Here is a 20,443-nt window from a genome sequence, read left to right on the forward strand (position 1 = left end):
TTGACTACGAGACTTGTTTTGGTTAGTGGTCTGCGGGTAGATGGTTGTCAGCCACATCCAAGCAAGAAGCCCAGAAGGCACTGCAGTTTCTGCCAGCCTCTTCTGCAACCACTCTTTGCAAGGAGAACATGTCCCAGATAGGGCTGCCTCTGCAGCCTGGGCCCTGGAATGCGAAGCCGTGTAGAGCAGACCTACAGTTGACCCATACCTTACGGCAGAACACAGCCAAGTCGCAGCCTTCATGTTTCATGAATGAGGAATTACTATTTTAAGCACTGATACTTTGGAGTTATTTGCAACACAGAAAACTGACAAATACAGGACCTTAGAATTAATCTAACCTCCTTGTTTTACAGATAAGAGAGGTCTAGGTTTTTGTGTTTTGTGAACAGAAAAATCATAACATAAATTTTGGATTACTGGATTTTAGTTTTTTGACTGACTTTTTGTTATCCTAAAATCTGAAGAGATACAATTCATATAGCTTGAAATTGGGGAGAGGGTGTAGTATTATCTGAACCTGCCCACTTGGTCTGGCATTGGCTTTTAGATAACCGGTAGAAGAACATCTAGACTATAAACAAAATGTACTATCGCTACAGAATGGAGCATACTTTACCTGGAAGATACTAATCTCTCTCAGGCTCAAGTCAGTTTGGTAGAAGGTAGAATAAAGTGCGGCGATCTCTGCGAACTCCGTTCAGGCCCAAGTCCTTCATAGACATTGTTAAGCCCAAATGTACATTTAAAAATCTTCTTTGTTAAACAACTTTCTTGGAATAGAAAATTCTTATTTGGGAATGGATATAATTTCTTAAGCTGTCTTCTTGAAGTTCTCACATATACTTCGACATGAAGTGGAGAACTCTAAGTATCTTTACCTTTTTCCATTGCAAAATGTAGATGAAAGTGTCCTTATCATTGTGCGTTCGGTACACTGGAGTTTTACCTTGGGCCTAAAGTTATTTTATGCTTTAGTGTTCATAGAAATGAATTAATTTTCCTGAGTCTATGACATTTAGTCTCTAATAGCTCAGAGACTTAAACTGCTCAATTAGGTTCTAATCGATAATACTAACACACTTTCACGTCCACATCAACTTGCTGAGAGTTAAACCAGTTATGTGGAGCAACAGCCTTCCCTGATTTATGAGAAAAATATTCCTCAGTACACATTTTAGGACATGGATGCCTTATTAACCACTTATAATTAAATTTCATGTTATTGGTTATTGTAATTCTCCAAACAAACTGTAATAAACCAGATTAAGTAACCAAGTAGATTTTCTATGTCTACTCGCTCCTGACTACAGATTCATAAATTATATATACAGAAATAGTATGTAAATTGTACATACACAAATCTTACCTTTGTGAAAATACATCCCTGTAAGGACTGCCATGTTGCAATGCGATGCCGTATCCTCGATCAGCAACGGTATTCCCAATGGTGTAAAAGGAACAGTCTGGGTCATTGATAGCCACATACTCCAATACAGCTGCATCCCACACAAAAGCGTAATTCCCATATTTGACCTGTGAAAATATGGAGAACAAACATATCAGATTTAATGTTGGAACTTTAAGTTACTGCTTTGGTTTGGATAACGGTTTGCCCCACCAAAGCTCAAATTTTGGAATGTAATCCCAGTGTAATGGCATTAGGAGGTGGGGACAAGTGAGCAGTGACAGGATCCTGGACACATTGTTCTCGTGAATGGACTGAGGATATCTGGAGCGATCTGGTGAATTCTAGCTCTCATGAGAGGAATTAATTCTCACAAAAGTTGGTTGTTAGAAAAGATAGATGGCTGACCCCATGACTCACTCTGTGAATTGCCCACCATTCTCTTTGCTTCTGTTGGACATGCTGTAGTTGATCAGATGCCAGCCCTGTGCCTTTGGATTTTCCAGCTACTAGAGTCGTGAGTCAAATAAACCTCTAGTCTTTATCATTTTACCCAGTATCAGATATTGCTATAAGCAACATGATTGTGGACCAAGACAGTAACATAGATGGAATAAGAAACATTATACTGGTATATATTTAATCATGTAAAAAATAACATAACATATATGTCTAAGTAAACTTCTATTCTGAATCAATGTTTTCATTTTGGGTTACTTTATAGCCAGATTAAGTACCCAAGTAGATTTTCTTTGTTTAAATTTCCTCTTTCCTTACTACAGATTTATATCTGTTCTCCTGGAAACATGATAAAGGTGGCATATTAACTATGCTTTTAGGCAACACTGCTTAGAAAAAAATGACAGCTGGATGTCACTAAATGTCATTTGGATTGAGGAGAGAACAATAAATTCAGGAAAAAAAGCCGTATCTTTGAGTTTCTCTGAGTCCAGTGATTCTTGTAACTGGGCCTGTCCCTTTTGGGGACTTGGAAAGCCAAAAGCTGGCTGTGCCTTTGGAGTTAGTACAACAGCTATTGATTCCTTTGGGCTATTAGGTGTCTAAGCTAGGCTGGCTTCTGCACTCAGTAACTATGTGTATCCTCTATTTGCATGTGACCTATATTCTAAGTGAGTACTGTAAGCACAACTCATGTTGAAGAATACTGACTGATACTGCCCTGCGGGCAAGGTATTATTTCTGTCCTATGTCTTCCTAGGTTAACTATTCTCAAAAGTGGTTATGAATATCTTACAGTTGGACTTGTAAGAAAACCCTCTGGCAGGCACTGTAATGATATATATATATATTTACAGCCTTCTCTATCATCATTTAAGGAATATAGCTTTATTCTGTACCGGGACTTGAACTGTGGTTGACTACGTGGGAGTCCAGCGACCTAACCATTATACCATCTGCTGGTCCCAAAAGTGGTTATGAATATCTTACAGTTGGACTTGTAAGAAAACCCTCTGGCAGGCACTGTAATGATATATATATATTTACAGCCTTCTCTATCATCATTTAAGGAATATAGCTTTATTCTGTATAATTTTCTATATTTTTGGTGATTATTATTTTTACTCATTTCTCATATGCTCAGTCACAAATTTACCAAAAAACCAAAATGATATGCTAAATATATAAAAAGATTTATTTAAAAAAATTATAAAATAGAACTAGCAGAATTAATAAAATAAACAGAACTGATAACAAAATCCAAAAGTTAACCTGTTTATACTGAAAGGATAGTGTGCATTATTAAACAAGGAAAAGCAACACTGGTTCAGTATTAGGAAGGTTACTGGGATAATATATCTTTTTTTTTTTTTTGAGAGGTTTTCACTATAGGGCGCATGCGCTCGCCAGACAGACAGAGAGAGACATAGAGACAGAAAGCGAGAAATCACCCCCCAGAGGGGATGGTCACGCCGCAATCCCTTCTCCTCCATTCTTCTCTCGGGATCCTGGGCATGCACACACACATGCCCGGTGTGAGTTTTAAGCCACCAGGTCCGGGACGCGAACCGCGGTCGACTACGTGGGAGTCCAGCGACATAGCCATTACGCTAACTGCTGGTTCCCTGGGATAATATATCTTACAAATTAGGTTATATAAATTTTTTTGAAGAATTATTTTATTTAAATTTATTTATTTATTTTAATTTGATCAGAGAGGGACAGAGAAAGAGAGAGAGAGTGTGACAGAGAGAGAGGTCAAGTGAGAAGGCAAGCCACTGGGGCTTGAACCATGGTTGGCCATGTAGGAATCCAGCACCTTAACCACCACGTCATCAGCCAGCCATGGTTTTATAAAATTTTAAATGATCTTTCAACAGACATTAGAAAGACATTTGACAAAACTGAAAACAGTTATCTCTCTTCTATCTATCCATAGTAAACTATGAGAAAAACTCCTCTTTAATGAGAGATAGAATACATTAAGCAAACAGCAAACCTAGGAGAAGCTGTGGCATTATCTTTAAAGTCATAAACATGATGGTTGCTGTTACCCCCCAAACTTAGTATGCTTGTGGTCATTTTAGAATTTGCAATAAAGCAGAAAATATGACTTAAACGCATTAAGAAAAAATTATCATCAGGCAGAGACAAAATCATCACTATTTGATAGCATATTTGAAGAGTCCACAAAAGTCAATTGAAAAAACATTAGAGGAAAACCGAAATTTTAGCAAAATATGTTTAGCTATCTAGTTATCTAAATACAGAAAAATATTTTTTTTTTTTTTTATTTTTTAAAAGAGGTTTCTGCATTAGGGCACATGTGCTTGCAGGAGAAAGAGAGAGAGAGCCAGACACAGGGAAAGGGAAAGTGAGAAATCACCCCTCAAGGGGGATGACCATGCTGCAATCCTTTCTCCTTCATTCTCCTCCTGAGAACTTGGGCACACACGCACAAGTGTCTGGTGTGAGTTTCAAATTACTGGGTCTAAGACTCGAACCTGGTCAGCCATGTGGGAATCCAGCAATTATAACTGTTATGCCATCTGCTGATCCCTAAATCATTTATTTTTAATTAATATTAATACATCAATAAAAGATAGTAAATAGTTTGAGCAAAAATATTATCCATAATAAATAAAAATACGTAGGACTAAATTTAACAATAAATGAGAAGTGACTATTTGAAGAACATTGCAGCACTTGACTGAAGATGACCTGAACTACTGAGCCACTGGAAAAGTCATGACATACTTTTCTATGTTCTTCTGTGCAAAAATGCATCATGACTTTTCCAATGACTCAATATTTCTAGAAACAACAGAATATATTCCTGAAAGGGTGTATGTAAAATTGTCAAAGAATGTCAAATTTCCTAAGATTAATTGATAATTAATGCAATTCTAAATAAAACACCTAAAGGATATTTCAGGACTTATTATGATTTTTGCAAATTTAATTGGAATAAACATGTGAACAGCAAGTAATTTTTCAAAACAAAAAAATAAGAATGAGAGGCTTAGAATAGCAAGTAATGAGACTAGTTATGAAGCTTACAAATAAAACACTACAGAGAGACCAGCAGATGGTGTAGCAGTTATTTTGCTGGACTCCCACGTGGCCAACTGCAGTTCAGGTCCCAGACCGGTGACCTGAAACTCACATGGGGTGTATGTGTGTGCGTGCGTGCGTGCCCAAGATCCCAAGAGGAGAATGGAGGAGAAGGGATTGTGATGTGGCCATCCCCCCTGGAGGGAGATTTCTCACTTTTCTGACTCTCCAGCTGGTGCATGCACCCTATAACAATAATCTCCCAAAACAAACAAACATACAAAAAATAAAACCACTACAGAATGTGTTTGCAAATAGGAAATCAGTTGGGAAGAGAATAAAACCCCTATTTTTAATAAATGTATATACAACTGATCTTAGCCAAAGGCCAAGCAACAATTATAAAAGCATATAAATGTCATATATAGACTATATTATAAAGGCCATAATTCAAATCAGTATAGCAAATATGAAATATTCAAAAAGCGAGCATGAGACAGGTGATAATTTCTAAAAGGCCAAGGGTAGAGTATTATGTCCCACTATACAAAAAACATACCTGCAGTGTAGTAAGTTACATATGAAGAACTAAGAACCCAAGTTTTAAAAAAAGCAAAATGAGAAGAACATGTAAGACTGTATTTTTCTGATATTTAAAGAATAATGGACTACCTAAACATAAAAGAAAGAAAATACAAGAGAAATATTTTGATACATTTATCTGCTGCCTTTTTAATAAATTTGCTTGGATCAGGCCAACATCAGAGAGTCCATAAAAAGCTTTGCATGAAATAATGAAAACCTTCACACTGTGCTCAGTGGATACTGACCATCCTATGTTGGGGGTGAACCACAACCAAGCCATGAGGTAGTGAAAGAAAGACCGAAATTCTTTTGCTGAAGACATCATTGAAGGGAGGTACTACTACTTCAGCGTCTGCTGTGCATGAGGCACTGTGTGAGGTACTGCAGGTGGGTCCTTCTCAAAGTGTGATGCTAAGACCACCACTGTCAGAATGACCAGGGGATCCCTGAGATAGAGATGTCAATTCCAGGGGGCCAGCAGGTGGTGAGGTGGTTAGGATCCTGGATTCCTACATGGCTGAAAGTGGTTCGAGTTCCAGACCTGGCTGCTTGGAACTCATGCTGGGCATGTGTGTGTGCATGCCAAAAATCCCAGGAGGGGAGTAGAGGAGAAGGACTGCAGTATGGTCATCCCTCCTGGGAATGATTTCTCTCATTGTTTCTCTCTGTCTCTTTTCTCTGGCAAGTGCATGTGCCCTATGGCAAACCCCCTCTACCCCTCCCCCTCCAAAAAAAAAAAAAGAAATGTCAATTTTAGATTCGACCCCAAACTCAATGCACTGGAATGTTTGCTGTTGAGGCCTAGGAATATGTATTTTAACGTTTTTTGTTTGTTTATTTGTTTGTTTTTTAGGAGATTTTTACAAGAAGGTATGTGTGCTCACTGAAGACAGAGAGAGAAAGTGAGAAGTCACCTCCCAGGTGAAATGCAATCTCTTCTCTCCATTCTACTCTTGGGATTTTTTTTTTTTTTGAGAGCTTTTCGGGCGGTTTTTTAGGAGATTTTTACAAGAAGGTATGTGTGCTCACTGAAGACAGAGGAAAAAAGTGAGAAGTCCCCTCCCAGGTGAAATGCAATCTCTTCTCTCCATTCTACTCTTGGGATTTTTTTTTTTTTTTGAGAGCTTTTAGGGCGTGTGCGCTCACCAGAAAGACAGAGAGACAGAAAGTGAGAAATCACCCCTCAGTGGGGATGGCCACGCCGCAATCCCTTCTCCTCCACTCTCTTCTCGGGATCTTGGGCACGCACGCACACACGCCCAGCGTGAGTTTAAGCCACTGGGTCTGGGACTTGAACCGTGGTTGGCTACATGGGAGTCCAGTGACATAGCCATTATGCTAACTGCTGGTCCCTCCTCTTAAGATTTTGTGCTCATGTGCCTGGCATGAGTTTCAAGCCTCTGGGTTTGGGACCTTAATCATGTTCGGCCATGTGGAAGTCCAGCACCTTAACTACCACACCACCTACTGGCCCCCATTTTAACGATCTTGACAGCTTATGAACATCACTTTTTGAATGCTAATCTTGCAGATAAGAACTGATGAATACAATCAGGAACAATTTTATATGCATGAGGCTTGATGTGACTATAAAAACGGACAGATTCCTGGAATGTGGAGAGAGGAGAAAATACTTGGGTTTCCTCCATATTGATTACTCAGACACCCGGAGCTTCCCCATAGTCTATTCTCCCTTCCTCCTATCCTTTGTACTAGTCACCAACTTTCAGACCTGCTTTTAGCTTTCTAGGTTGAAACTTACAGTAATAGAGAGCTAGCAGTGACCTTGAAGCTTCCTCTAACAACCTACTTTGATTTTTGCTATTCTCTTCTGTTTCAAACAGCCATCCTGGCCTCCCAGATACCCTTGCAGTTTCTTTATAACCCTCAAGGGACCACCCCAGTCAGGAACACTTTGCTTTGCTGTTAGAAAAGTGTTCCGGTATTGTTGTTACGGCTTTGTGAACTGTTGAGCTCTACTTAAATGTAGGGTGACGTTATCATTGCCATTATCTATGTTGTTTCTAGCCATTTCACGTTATCAAGCCTTATGAACAAATTTTAAAAAGGAGAATCATTAAAAGAGTATGATTATAGCCTGTAGTAATGCCACGAAATGTTGCATAGTAACCCAAACTATTTTAGCTTTTAAAAATGTCCCTGGTCTATTTCATCAACTAAAACATGCAATCACTGTCCTTTGGATGGCTTTTTAACCATCAAATTAAATTGATCGAGAAAATACTCATCAACAAAGTCCAAAGTCACTTTTTAACAGAATAATAATTAAAGGGTTGGCCTAGGAAACTTTCAATCCATCTGATAAGGTGGTGGATTTTTTTTTTTTTTTAACATTTTTCAACTAGTCCTTATTCTTGAAATCCTATTTGGATAGGTGGCTGAATTTCTTGTCTTTGGTTTATTTATTGATAGATTTCATGCGAGCAGAGCACCTCAGACTGGGCTAAACAGAGGGCAAGAAGAAATGTGGGCGATTCATGTCAACATATTCCAGGCTTCACTGTGAGGAAGAAAAAGAACACAAGGGATACCTCTCCCCAGTATTACCAATCTCTGGGCCCCTATAGAGAGGATGGATGTTGGGGTGACTGAAGGATGAGGGTAGCTACTGACGCTAAGCACCTGTGTGCTCACACTAGTGCCTGGGATGCCAGGAGCCTGTGATAAATTTCTTACTTCTGACATAACACCAGGAGCTAGGTTTTGTTTCATTCCTACATTATTTCTACAGTGGTCTTTCTTTACTTTCAGATTTACTACCAATCACTATGCATTAATTCTGAGATCCTAAAGGGAAGTCTATGATGGACATAAAGGTAAGACTTGGGCCCAATCCTCAAGTTGCTTACAACTTACTAGTGGAGCTAAGTTAAGCACCAGATTGCTATAACACAAAGCATATGTAAGTTTCATAAGAAAAGCTTCTGTTTAAAGTTGTTTAAATGGGCCAATCCATGGTGTAGTGGTGAAGGTGACTAGATACCATAAGGTCAACGGCATGGTTTGAGTCCCAACCCAGTGGCTTGAGAAATAGGCTGAGAGTGTATGCGTGTGTGCCCCAAATCCCGATAGGATGGAGACATAAAGGAGAAGGGATTGTGGTGTGACCATCCCCATGCAGTGTTTTCTCACCCACACCCCCTTTCTCTTTCTCTGTTTCTCTCTAGGGAGTACATACACTCTGGCAAAAATCTAAATAAATAAATAACGTGGTTATGGAAAAGAGAAAATAAATTTTCACTGGAATCATCAGGACAGTTTACTCAAATATACTAGTAACTAAAATAGTTGCACAAGAAAAAAAATCAAATATCCAAGTTCCTTACCTGTATTGCCTAACTGATTAAAAACAGATACCCTTTGGAGAGAATTTCTTTCCATGCACATTCATCTAATCTATCAGATTTGTGTAATTTTTCATTTGCCAGTGAAGAATGATAAACATTCAGTGTTCTTTTGTCAAGTATTTGCATTTTTTGCCAAGTACAGTGAAGCATGGGAAAATACATTCTCAAAACCTGTACCTGCTTGCCTCTCCACGTTACGGACTATGGCACGTCTCACTTCCTCTGCGGGACTGCTTTTCCCTGCAAGCCCTGTTTTGACGTCTCTATTATGAGTGAACGCCGAAAGCACTCTTCCTGTTCATTCATTGGGTACCAAGCTCTTGTGAGAGCTACAGAAGCCCATGTCACTAACAAATAGACTTACCACTACCTGTTATCCCACCAACGCTGATTTGAATTGGGAGAATCATATTCTTCCTCACACAAATCATTAATTTAGCAAATTTCTTAAAAACTCACTTCGGAAATTTTAGCTGACAGAGCGATAACAATGATGATCCTTCCATATTCAAAAAATTCTACAGGTATACTTCTGCAAAGACGTCATTGAAATCAACAGAGTAGGATAAGATTACCTTGGCTGGAAAAGGAACGCCTTCCCTCCGTCATTCACTTCTTCCTTATGATAACAGATGACACCCATGAAGCATTGGTTTTAATGCTTAAAAATGTCTTTTACCTATTAGTTTATTTGTTTTCTAAACATTGTGAGTCTGCTGACATTATAATAGCTAATTAATAGATGAGATTATTTAGCTTCCTCTGAGTCCTAACAGTGACTTGTGTTAGATTTGGAACTTGAGCTCAAGGCCATCTCCTATGCTCTTTTCCATGAAAGGTTTCTGAGAGACATTTTTCATAAGAAAGCAAAACCAAACCAAAACCAATACCAAAACCAAAATAAAAAAAACACAAAAAAAGTGAGATATAGTAGCCTTTACCTTTTAGAGACTATCCAGTTTGAGAACTATGTTTATGTAAATAAGCATACTGCACTGTAGTACGTGGCAATATGCTTATTTTTTTGGAGAGGTTTTTGCTACAGGGTGTGTGCGCTTGCCAGAAAGACAGAAAGTGACAGAGAGACAGAAAGCGAGAAATCACCCCCCAGGGGTATGGCCATGCCACAATCCCTTCTCCATTCTCTTTAAGATCTTGGGTATGCATGCATACATGCCTGGCGTGAGTTTAAGCCACCAGGTCCGGGACTTGAACCGTGGTCGACTACATAGGAGTTCAGTGACATAGCCATTACACTAACTGTTGGTCCCTTCACTTTGTTTTGTAAAGGTAACTTTCTGGGGTCACCAGGAGGCATGGCAGATAAGCTGCTGGATTCCCACAATGTTGACTAGGGTTTGAGTCTTGGACACCATGTGCACATGTGTATGTGACCAAAATCCCAAGAGACAATGGAGGACGAGAGATTGTGGTGTGGCTATCCATCCTGGGGGGTTATTTTCTCACTTCCTCTCTTTCTGTGTCTCTATCCCTCCAGGGCACACACACACCCATGGCAAAAAAATAAAACAAACCAAACCAAACCAAACCAAAAAAGCTATCTTCCTCAGTTCTATGTGATCACACTGTTGAGATCAAAGAATTGAGTTTTTAAGGCTAGCAGATGGTATGGTGGTTAAGGTGCTGGACTTCCCCATGGCTGACAGTGGTTTGAGTCCTGAACTGGGTAGCCTGAAAATCACTCTGGGCACATGTGTATGCATGTCCCAAATCCCAAGAGGAGAGTAGAAGAAAAGGGATTGTCACATGGCTATCCTCCCTGAGGCTGATTTCTCACTTTTCCTTTTTTGTCTCTGTCTGTCTCTCTCTGGGAAGCATATGCCCTACAACAAAACATCAAAGGAAAAAAAGAATTAAGCTTTTTTTTTAAAGAATCATTTTATTTCATTTATCATTATAATTATTATTTGTTTAATTTGACCAGAGAGAAAGGGAAAATAGGAAAGCAAGCCTCCAGGTCCAGGACTCAAACCAAACCATGGTCAGCTATGTGGGAGTCTAGCACCTTAACAGCATGACACCTGCCAGTCACAAGAACTGAGATTTTGTTTTGTTTTGTTTTTGTTTCAAGTCTTTTATTTGTCAGAATCATTGGAATGAATGAATATATGGTTTATATGATTCTGGATCCCTGAGGCCTGCTGATTTTATAACCATTGTTATAGAAACATGTTTGATTCTTAAGAATGAAACCAAAGCAGACTTTTAAAAACATTAAAATAAAGGTTAGAGGATGGAAATCCTTTATTTTCTTACTTCCCAAATAAAAATCAAAAGACCTAAGAATAATGTGAGAGAAATAAATGCTAACTTTGCACAGTAAACAGCCATCTTCTTTACAATTTTAACTAATGGTCAGTGGGGGATAACGTGATTGTGAATTATAGGCGGTAAGAATTATGGTTAACCCAGAATGGATCTATAGTGGTCCTTATAATTCATTGCTCACATAAGTCCTTAAGAAGGGATGGCTTTAATATTTATGATATATGGCTCTCGGTGGTGGCCTCACCCACTTTGGACAAATTAATAATATAGCAGCATTCATCAATTCTTCTGAACTTATACGGCATGATAAATCATGATCAAATCCAAATTTAAGTGCTTAAGACTGACTTTAAAAATATATATGGTTTTGTTTACTGCTACCTTAATTGTTGACCTATCATATTTTATCTGATATTATGGGGAACTTGGAATTTGTACTTGAGATAGTCACTACAGAGCACAAATCACACATTTTCATATTGAAGATAGGAATGTATTTATGATTAAATAATATCAAGCTCTAAAAACATACCTTTTTTTAAGCTAGAAGAGAAACAGTATGTTTATTTATAAATTTTACTTCTTGCCTGTCTTTTTTTTTATTTTTTATTTATTTATTTATTTATTTATTTTTTATCATCATATCTTCTTCATATTACATTGGATTACATATAACTTTACTGTGTATTACATTGTTTCTTCAAAAGGGAATGCCATGCACGTCAGTCAGTACAGAGACATTAATCTCCCCACTTCAACATTCCATATCTTTTCTGTTTTCCCCAATCATTATCTTTATTATTCTAATTATTTTTATAAAACAGTCAATTGCTATTTCTCGTTTTGCTTGTAAAAATACTTTGCCCATCATGAAACACTTCTCAGACCAATCCAGTTGAGAATTCTATACATGTCATCATCAACAGTTAATAAGCCCTATCTGTTTCTCACTAACGTCCTGTCTCTCTATTGTTCACTTGCTATCTTTCTCTATCCTCTTCTCTTCACTTACCCCATTCCACACTGTCCTATTCTCATTAAGTACCTTCACTGTGTTTATGTCCTCCGAATTTTTGCTCTCTATTATAGAGTGCGGATAGTCGGTATATATTGAGTGGATACATACAATATCTTTCTTTCATAGCCTGGCTTACTTCACTCAGCAATAGATCCTCCGTATCTGACCATTTTCTATCAAATTCCAGGGTCTTGTTATTTTTTATGGCTGAGTAGTATTCCATAGAGTATATATACCACACTTTTCCAATCCATTCATCAGTTTGTGGACATTTAGGTTGGTTCCATGTCTTGGCAATTGTGAATAATGCTGCAATAAACATGGATGTGCAAGCACTTTTCTGACTGAGCGTTCTCCTGTCTTTTGGGTAAATACCCAGAAGTGGGATTGCTGGATCAAATGGTAGTTCTATTTGTAGATCTTTGAGGAACCTCCATATTGTTCTCCACAGTGGTTGAACTAGTTTACATTCCCACCAACAGTGTAGGAGGGTTCCCTTTTCACCACATCCCCGCCAACACTTATCACTTTTTATATTCTTAATCTTTGCCATTCTGACAGGGGTTAGGTGGTATCTCATTGTGGTTTTTATCTGCATTTCCCTTATGATGAGGGATGTCGAGCATTTCCTCATATGCTTTTTGGCTGTTCGTATGTCTTCCTTAGAGAGACTTTTGTTCAGCTCACTTTCCCATCTTTTAATCGGGTTAATCATTTTTTTTCGCATAAGGCACTTGAGTTCCCTATGTATTCTCGTTATCAGTCCCTTGTCTGAGGCATATTTAACAAAAATATTTTCCCATTCTGAGGGTTGTCGGTTCACACTTGTTACTGTGTCCTTTGCTGTGCAGAAACTTCTTAGTCTAATATAGTCCCACTTGTCTATTTTAGGGATTATTGCCTGTGCTTTGGGATGTCTTTTTAAAGGTGATTGGAATACCAAACATTAAAGAAAAACTTTTTTTTTAGAGCATTTTGGGAATACAGCAAACTGAACACGGGTTTTCCCCCTTTACTGACATTTTCTCTTGAAACAAATGGCTCCTGGGGTCTGGAAGACTGAAGGTTAGAAAGGCTGGCTTGTAAGGAATCGTGTTAGGAACAAGAATAGGCCATTCTCTCACACAGGCTGGGTGACTGTCAGCAAACCAGTGGATCCTCTGGAAAAGGCAATGAAGAAACTAAACTTGGGGCATGCTCGACTCACAAATGCCTGTGGACCCCGGTCCTCCTGATGTCCTTTCTTAGATATTTGTACCCATGAATATACCTGTTCTGTTGCCTTTAAACTGGCCAAGGGTGGATAGAGACCTCCTAGTCCTGGGGTCTCGAATAGAGTAGAAGACTGGAAAACCCACAGCCCCTTTCATGCATCTCAGAAGGGGACTTTGTGAGTCAGCTTGCCTGTTCTGGCCCATGGGGAAAGAGAGCACTACACTTTGTACAGTTTTCAAGATCGCCCATTCCTAGGATTATCCAACAACGACACCTGAGTCTCCATGGCTCACCAAGAAAAATAACAGCCCTGATAGTAAGTGTCATAGTGAGAGGGGAAATAATGAATCAGTAGAACACAGTTCTGGTAGACAGCAGTATGGGAAGATTACAATTTGAATGAAAAAAATCAAAAGAGCACATAACCAGATTCAATGAGTCCAGAAAGATCTATGAAGTTACAAACAAAAAAGAAGTTAGTATTTCTCAATCCCCCCCAGACCCACCACCGCCCAATCAAACAGATGAATGAAGTAGCAAATACTCCTTTCATATAAGCTCAGATGGAAGAGCTGGAGTTATAAGGTGTCCTGGTTTGCCTGGGCTACACCAGTCCTAGGCTGAAAACTCATGTAATGAGAACCCTCTGGGGAGGCAGAAAGTTCAGGTTTTTGGCAACGGGTACAGAAGTTGTTTGGGAAAGCACAAAACCCATACTGCGACTGAGAAAAGAGGAGCTGGAAGTGACAGCGATTTTGTAGCAGATGATGTGGCATGGACTACCTGCCTGCTGCAGCTGCCGTCACTGCTTTTCCCCTGCCACTGACGTGTGCAGCTGTGATTTGCTGTCCATGAGAACGCGCCAACCATCCATCATTGTTTCCCTGACAGTGCTCAGACTCAGGGGTACAACCTAAGTGTGCTGTAATCCTGAGTTCTTATCAGTCCTCTGACTGCACTGCCCGTATTCTTGATTTTTTTTTTTTTAGCTTTAGAGTGTGTGTGTGTGAGAGAGAGAGAGAGAGAGAGAGAGAGAGAGAGAGAGAGAGGGAGAAAGAGACAGAGACAAGGAGAGGGAAAGTGGGAAGTCACCCCCCAGGAGGGATGGCCATGCAGCAATCTGTTCTCCTTCATTCTCCTCTCAGGATCTTGGGCACACTTGCACAAGCACCCTGAGTGACTTTCAATTCACCAGGTCTGGGACTCAAATCACGGTTAGCCATACAGGAGTCTAGCAATGTAAGCGCTACACCATCTGCTGGCCCCCGATGTACTTTTCTTAAAGTTTATTTATTTTCTCTATAAGACAGAGAACATACATAACGTTCTTTTTTTTTTTTAAAGAATTTTATTTTACTTATTATTATGAATTTTTTTATTTGATGAGAGAGAGAGAGAGAGAGAGAGAGAGAGAAAGCCACCAGGTCCAGAACTTGAACTGTGGTTGGCCATGTGGGAGTTGAGCACCTTAACTACCATAGCACCTGCTGGCCCCACCACTAGGGTCTTGATCCTGTGATCCACTCCCAGCCTACTGGCCCTAGCTCATGGGCAAAGCGTGTGCCCAGCATGGTCATGAAGATCTCCAGGCTTGAACTGGGAACCTTCCCATGCAGGACTGCCTCACAGAGCATAGTGTTTTACCACTGTGCTGACATGTGGCTCCCTCTTTATTTAATTTCTAATGAGAATATTGTGACTAAGTCACTGTGTCGTCTTAGTACAGATTTCCATCTGCATTACGGAGGTCAATCGCCCCAACAGCCTGCTGCGCAGTACGGGCCACAGACAGGCTTTGGGCACCAGGTATGGGGAGAAGGGGTATAGAAGCACGTACGAAGACTGAATCTCACAAGTTTCAGCTAAGACAGGGAAAACTTCTAAAGTGATCAGATGTTTCTGTGGTCTCCCCACACATACCAATGCTTAGTGGAAAACATTGGCCACTGAGCTGCTCCTAGGCTTAGTGGCTAAGGGAGCCGGATCCCACATGGCTGACTGTGCGTTTTGAATCTTGGCCCCTGGCAGCCTGAGAAACACTCCAGGCACATGCATGTGTGTTCCACAGATTCCACTGGGATGGAGAAATGGAGAAGAGATTATGGTGTGACCAAGCCTCACTCGGGGTGCTTTCTCCTTTCCTCTGTCTCTCTCTCTCTCTCTCTCTCTCTCTCTCTCTGACTAGCTATGGACCTGCTGACTTAGAAACAATAACGGCAAAAATAGTGGCTCAGAGTTTGTTTGGGCATACTACAGGAATAAATGTACATTATGTTATTGTTCCCTTAATAACTCAAGGAAATGGAGTAAAGCTACTTTTTCTTTCATTTTTCTTTTGTGTGTGTGTGTGTGTGTGTATGTGTGTGTGTGATATTTTTGCTTTAGGGCATGTGCACTCACCAGAGAGACAGAAAGCAAGAAATCACATCGCCACCCCAGGGGAATGGCGACAGCACGATCCCTTTGTCCCCTACATTCTTCTCTTGGGATTTTGGGCACGCATGCACACATGCCTGGTGTATTTCAAGTTGCCAGATCTGGGACTCAAACCGCAGTTCGCTATGTGTGAGTCCAGGGCCTTAACCCCTATGCCAGCTGCTGCCCCAGCTACATTTTCTGTTGTTCATTGCAAACAAGACATGCTGTGGAGAAACAAGTGTAAAGCTGACTCTTTTTGATCCTAATTGATTTTGAATGATGATGTTTTCTACTAAAGTTTTGTGTCAAATAATGGCAACAAAAAAAGATTCCTCTCCCTTTTAGGTACTTTGATTTTAAACATGAAGCTTTAAATCATCTTATTGATTTTAATAAAGATTTTAATAAAACTACAGAAAAATATAAAACAAAAATCTCCTGATATTTTGTCCAAATACCAACAAGACTTTGATCATCTATCTGCACACTCTGCTGACACCACAAATATTAGTTATAAAAATTTTATTCAGTCTGTGAACTTATAATCAAAAAAAAAAAAACAAGAAAGGATTTTACCTGCAAGATGTGCTGTATACCTTGTATACAACACTACAGAATAGGGCATGACTGTTTTCCTATGATATTGAAGCTTTCATAATTAAAATTTGTGGTCACTTTTCAGTATCTTCTAAATGCCCAGGAGCGCTTAAGAGATTTTATTCAATAGAAAACAAGGAGATATCCTCCTAGGACACGTGGCCACAAGGTAACTGTTAATTATTCAAATACTGTGGTGCCATCGAGCCATCTTTCCAAAGTTTAGGACAGAAGAATGTCTCTTTCTAATTTGGAAATAAATTGAGAATGACAATAAGGCAAAGTATTATAGTAAAACAGAAATTTATATGCTATTTTTCAAACTTGTGTGATGATTTCTGAAGAAACCACAGGGAGCCCAGCAAAGGATAAACTGACTTCACCTGAGTTATTCGGTATTCTGTGTAGATTGTGACAAAAACTCTTACTAAAAAAATGACACTTTTTTTGACAAATAAGATTACTTCAGATCTGGAGAGCCAAGTTCAACAGGACTTTCTCAATTTCTTCTAAAACTGCAACTTTTTTGGAATTGTCATTAATGTCACAAAATTTAAATAATCTCTCTCTTTTTTTTTTTTTTGTTAGAGAGGTTTTTGCTCTAGGGCACATGTACTCGGCAGAGAGACAGAGAGACCAAAAGTGAGAAGTCATCCCCCCAGGAGGAATGGCCATGCCTCATCCCTTCTCCTCCATTCTCCTCTCGGGATCTTGGGCACACACACACATGCACCCAGTTTGAGTTTAAGGAACCCTGTCTGGGTCTTGAACCATGGTTGATTATGTGGGAGTCCAGCGATGTAGCCATTATGCCATTGCGGGTGCCAATAACCCCATGTTTTCAAGTCATTTTCCTAAGAAGGAGAGATTTAACTTAAAAGATATCCAATACACTTCAGAGCACTTAAAAGTGTGGGACATCTTACCTATATTTAATCTATATGATACATTTATAGGTGCAAAGATTATGACTGATAAAAACCCCCTGGCTTTTAAAAGCAATTTTGTAGACTTGAAGTGTGTGGATATATTTTTGGAGAGCTGGAAATACTTCCACAAGTTTAAAAATCTGCTATTGCTAGTAAGGTAACTGCTAAATATTTGATACCCAAACACTTTCATTAAGAACATATCTGGGACCAGCCTCATAGCTCAGTGGTAAAGGAGCCAGATCCCATATGGCCAACCACAGTTCAAATCAAGACCCCGACATCATGAAAAACATGGCGGGTGTGTTCACAACATGTGAACACATGTCCAAAATCCTGACAAGAGAAAGGAATGGAAAAAAAGATCACAGCAAGATCACACCCCATTGGGAGCTACTCTCTCTCTTTCTGGCAAGCACACTCACCCTCTGGCAATTAAAAAGAAAAAGAATACACTTATTTTAACATCATCACATTGAACTGACACCAGAATCAATATAGCGTGGTCTTGGTAAGGGCACAACTACAAGTCAAAGTGAATTATAGGTTTGTCTATATTCCGTTTTAGCAGTATATAGAAGAAAAGATGTCCTAAAGCTTTAGGAAATTCAGTATTAGTGAAAAAAGAAGAGTAAAACTGTCCTACTGTACTTTGGGGCAGAAAGAAACATATCATTGTTATTATTTAATATAGTTGATAACTGTATAACACTATAGTATTGATGTCCCCCATTCCCCCCACTCCGCCCTTTTCTTATTTTTTTTTTTAGTTTTTACTATAGGGCACATGAACTTAGTGGGGGGAGGGGGGAGAGGGAGGGAGGAAAGGAGAGAGAGAGAGAGAGAGAGAGAGATAGAGAGAAAGAAAGAAAGAAAGAAAGAAAGAGAGAGAGAAAGGGAAAGTGAGAAATCATTCACTGGGGGGAATGGTCAGGTGGCAATCCCTTCTACACTCTCCTACTCTCCTCTTAAAATTTTGGGCATACATGCACATACCCTTGGTGTGATTTTCAAGCCACCTGATCTAGGCTCAAACTGCAGTCAACCACGTGGGAGTCCAGCGCCTCAACCACCATGCCACCTACTAGCCCTTTTTACTCCCTTTTTAAAACAAATATTTTATTTCAGTGTCTTAAATATAGCAAAACCATTTAAATAGTTAATGCAGAGTTTAAAAGGAGTAAAACTATTCTGTTAGAGAATAGAAAGAAACCTTACTGAAATAGTTATATTTTGATCACATATATTATAAAACTATAGTACTACTGTCAGTTACAACTAATCGACACTGTTAACTAGTCTTAATTGTTTTTGTTGAAATAACAGCATTTTGTAATAAAAATAATACAGAATAAGATATAATCTCAAATAAATGCTTGTTTTCTTATTAAAAAAAAATTGTCAGTGGTGCATGCATTTGCCAGATAGAAAGGGAAAGAAGGGAAGTGAAAAAGCACCCACCATGGGAATTGTCACACAACGATCTCTTTTCTTCCATTTTTCCCTCTTTTCAGGATTTTGGGCACGTACACACCTAGTGTGCTTTTCAGGCCTCTGGGTCTAGGACTTGAACCAGACAGTCAATTCATGTCTAAACCACCACGTTACTGGCTGGCCTGTATTGTTATGTTTGTGTGTAAAAGTAATAACACGTGTAATCATCATATATTATATTATTATGGGTTTTTGTTAAATGCAGTTTTGTTCTTGGTAGATACATATTTATGAATATTGTTTGCATAACTGACAGGAAGAAAATAATAACAAGCTTTTTTTAAACCTCCAAATAAACATTTTCAGTTGTATTACATAGTTAAAATAAAATAATAAAATCCCTGCAAGTAAAACTAGAAAAGTTTATAGAGAATATATAAAGAAGTGGGCCACACCATCGGAAGCATGGTGGTTAAGGCGGCCGGATCCCACATGGCCAAGCCTGTGGTTCAAATTCTGGACCCGGTGGCTTGAGAAACATACTGGGTATGTGTGTGTGTGTGTGTGCCCCAAATCCCGAGAAGAATGGAGGAGACGGGACTGTGGTGTGACTATGCACCCTAGGGGGTGATTTTTCAATTTCCTTCTTTTTCTTTCTCTCTCTCTGGCAAGTGCCTAAGCCCTGCAGCAAATTAAAAAGGAAGAGAAAAAGAATATATAAGGAAGGATTTGTTAATCAACCTATAAAGTCCAGAAACTATACATGTGAAGTTAGACCTTTTATTTTTTAAGTGGCTTTTTCCTTTGGGCATGTGCATTTGCTAAAGAGAGAGACAGACAGAGATGGTGAGAGAGAAAGTGAGAAATCACCCCCTGAAGAGAAAGCCACACTGAAATCTCTTCTCTTCCATTCTCCCCCCAGGATTTTGAGGATACACACACATATGCACATGTGTCCAGGGTTCAGTTTCAAACCACTGGGTCCAGGAGTCAAACTGGTCAGCCACATGGGAGTCCAGTGACGTAACTACACCATCTGCTGGCCTCAAGTTAGACTTTTTAAAAACAAGAAACTTTATTTATTTTTATTTTTAGATTTTTGCTCTCGGGTGCTATGTGCTCAACTGAGAGTCAACAAGAGTGGGAAAGAAAGACATCGCCCCCACCGGACCCCAGGGGGGAACGGCCACAACACAATCCCTTCTTCTCCATCTCCCCTTGGGATTTTGGGCACACAGGCATTCGACCTGCATGCTTTTCAAGCTGCTGGGTTCGGTACTTGAACCACAGAGTCAGCCATGTGGAATCCAGTACCTTAATCTCCACACCACCTGCTGGCCAACATGAAACGTTTGAAACAGTTCTGTATGACAAAAGACACTATTGACAAAAGTCAGCGGAAGATGGATAAATGTGGAAAAATACACTGGAACACAGGGGACAATGAGTGAATATTTATAAGTTTACAGGTACTTCTCTCTAATTAACTGGATGTCACAAAAAAATAGATTAAGCATCTGTAGAGGCAATTCAGAGAGCAACAAATGTGCATGTCTAACAAGCATATGAAAGAGACCCCAACTCCTCAGTGGTTAGGTGAGTACAAAATAAAAGAACAGCAGTTGCTGCTTTATACCTATTGGTCTGACAACATTTAATATCTATGTCT

General features: G+C 39.4%; 1 protein-coding gene across 1 annotated transcript in view; it reads right to left on the reverse strand.

Moving 5' to 3' along the window:
• Positions 1-20,443, reverse strand: part of GRID2 (glutamate ionotropic receptor delta type subunit 2) — a 392,388-nt gene that overhangs the window by 141,865 nt on the left and 230,080 nt on the right. Inside the window, exon 8 of the mRNA XM_006164500.1 lies at positions 1,370-1,536. Coding sequence (XP_006164562.1) covers positions 1,370-1,536 — 167 coding nt within the window. The remainder of the gene's footprint in view (positions 1-1,369; positions 1,537-20,443) is intronic.

This window comes from Tupaia chinensis, unplaced genomic scaffold (genome assembly GCF_000334495.1).
Source record: "Tupaia chinensis unplaced genomic scaffold, TupChi_1.0 Scaffold143631_1, whole genome shotgun sequence".
Classification (NCBI taxonomy): Eukaryota; Metazoa; Chordata; class Mammalia; order Scandentia; family Tupaiidae; genus Tupaia; species Tupaia belangeri.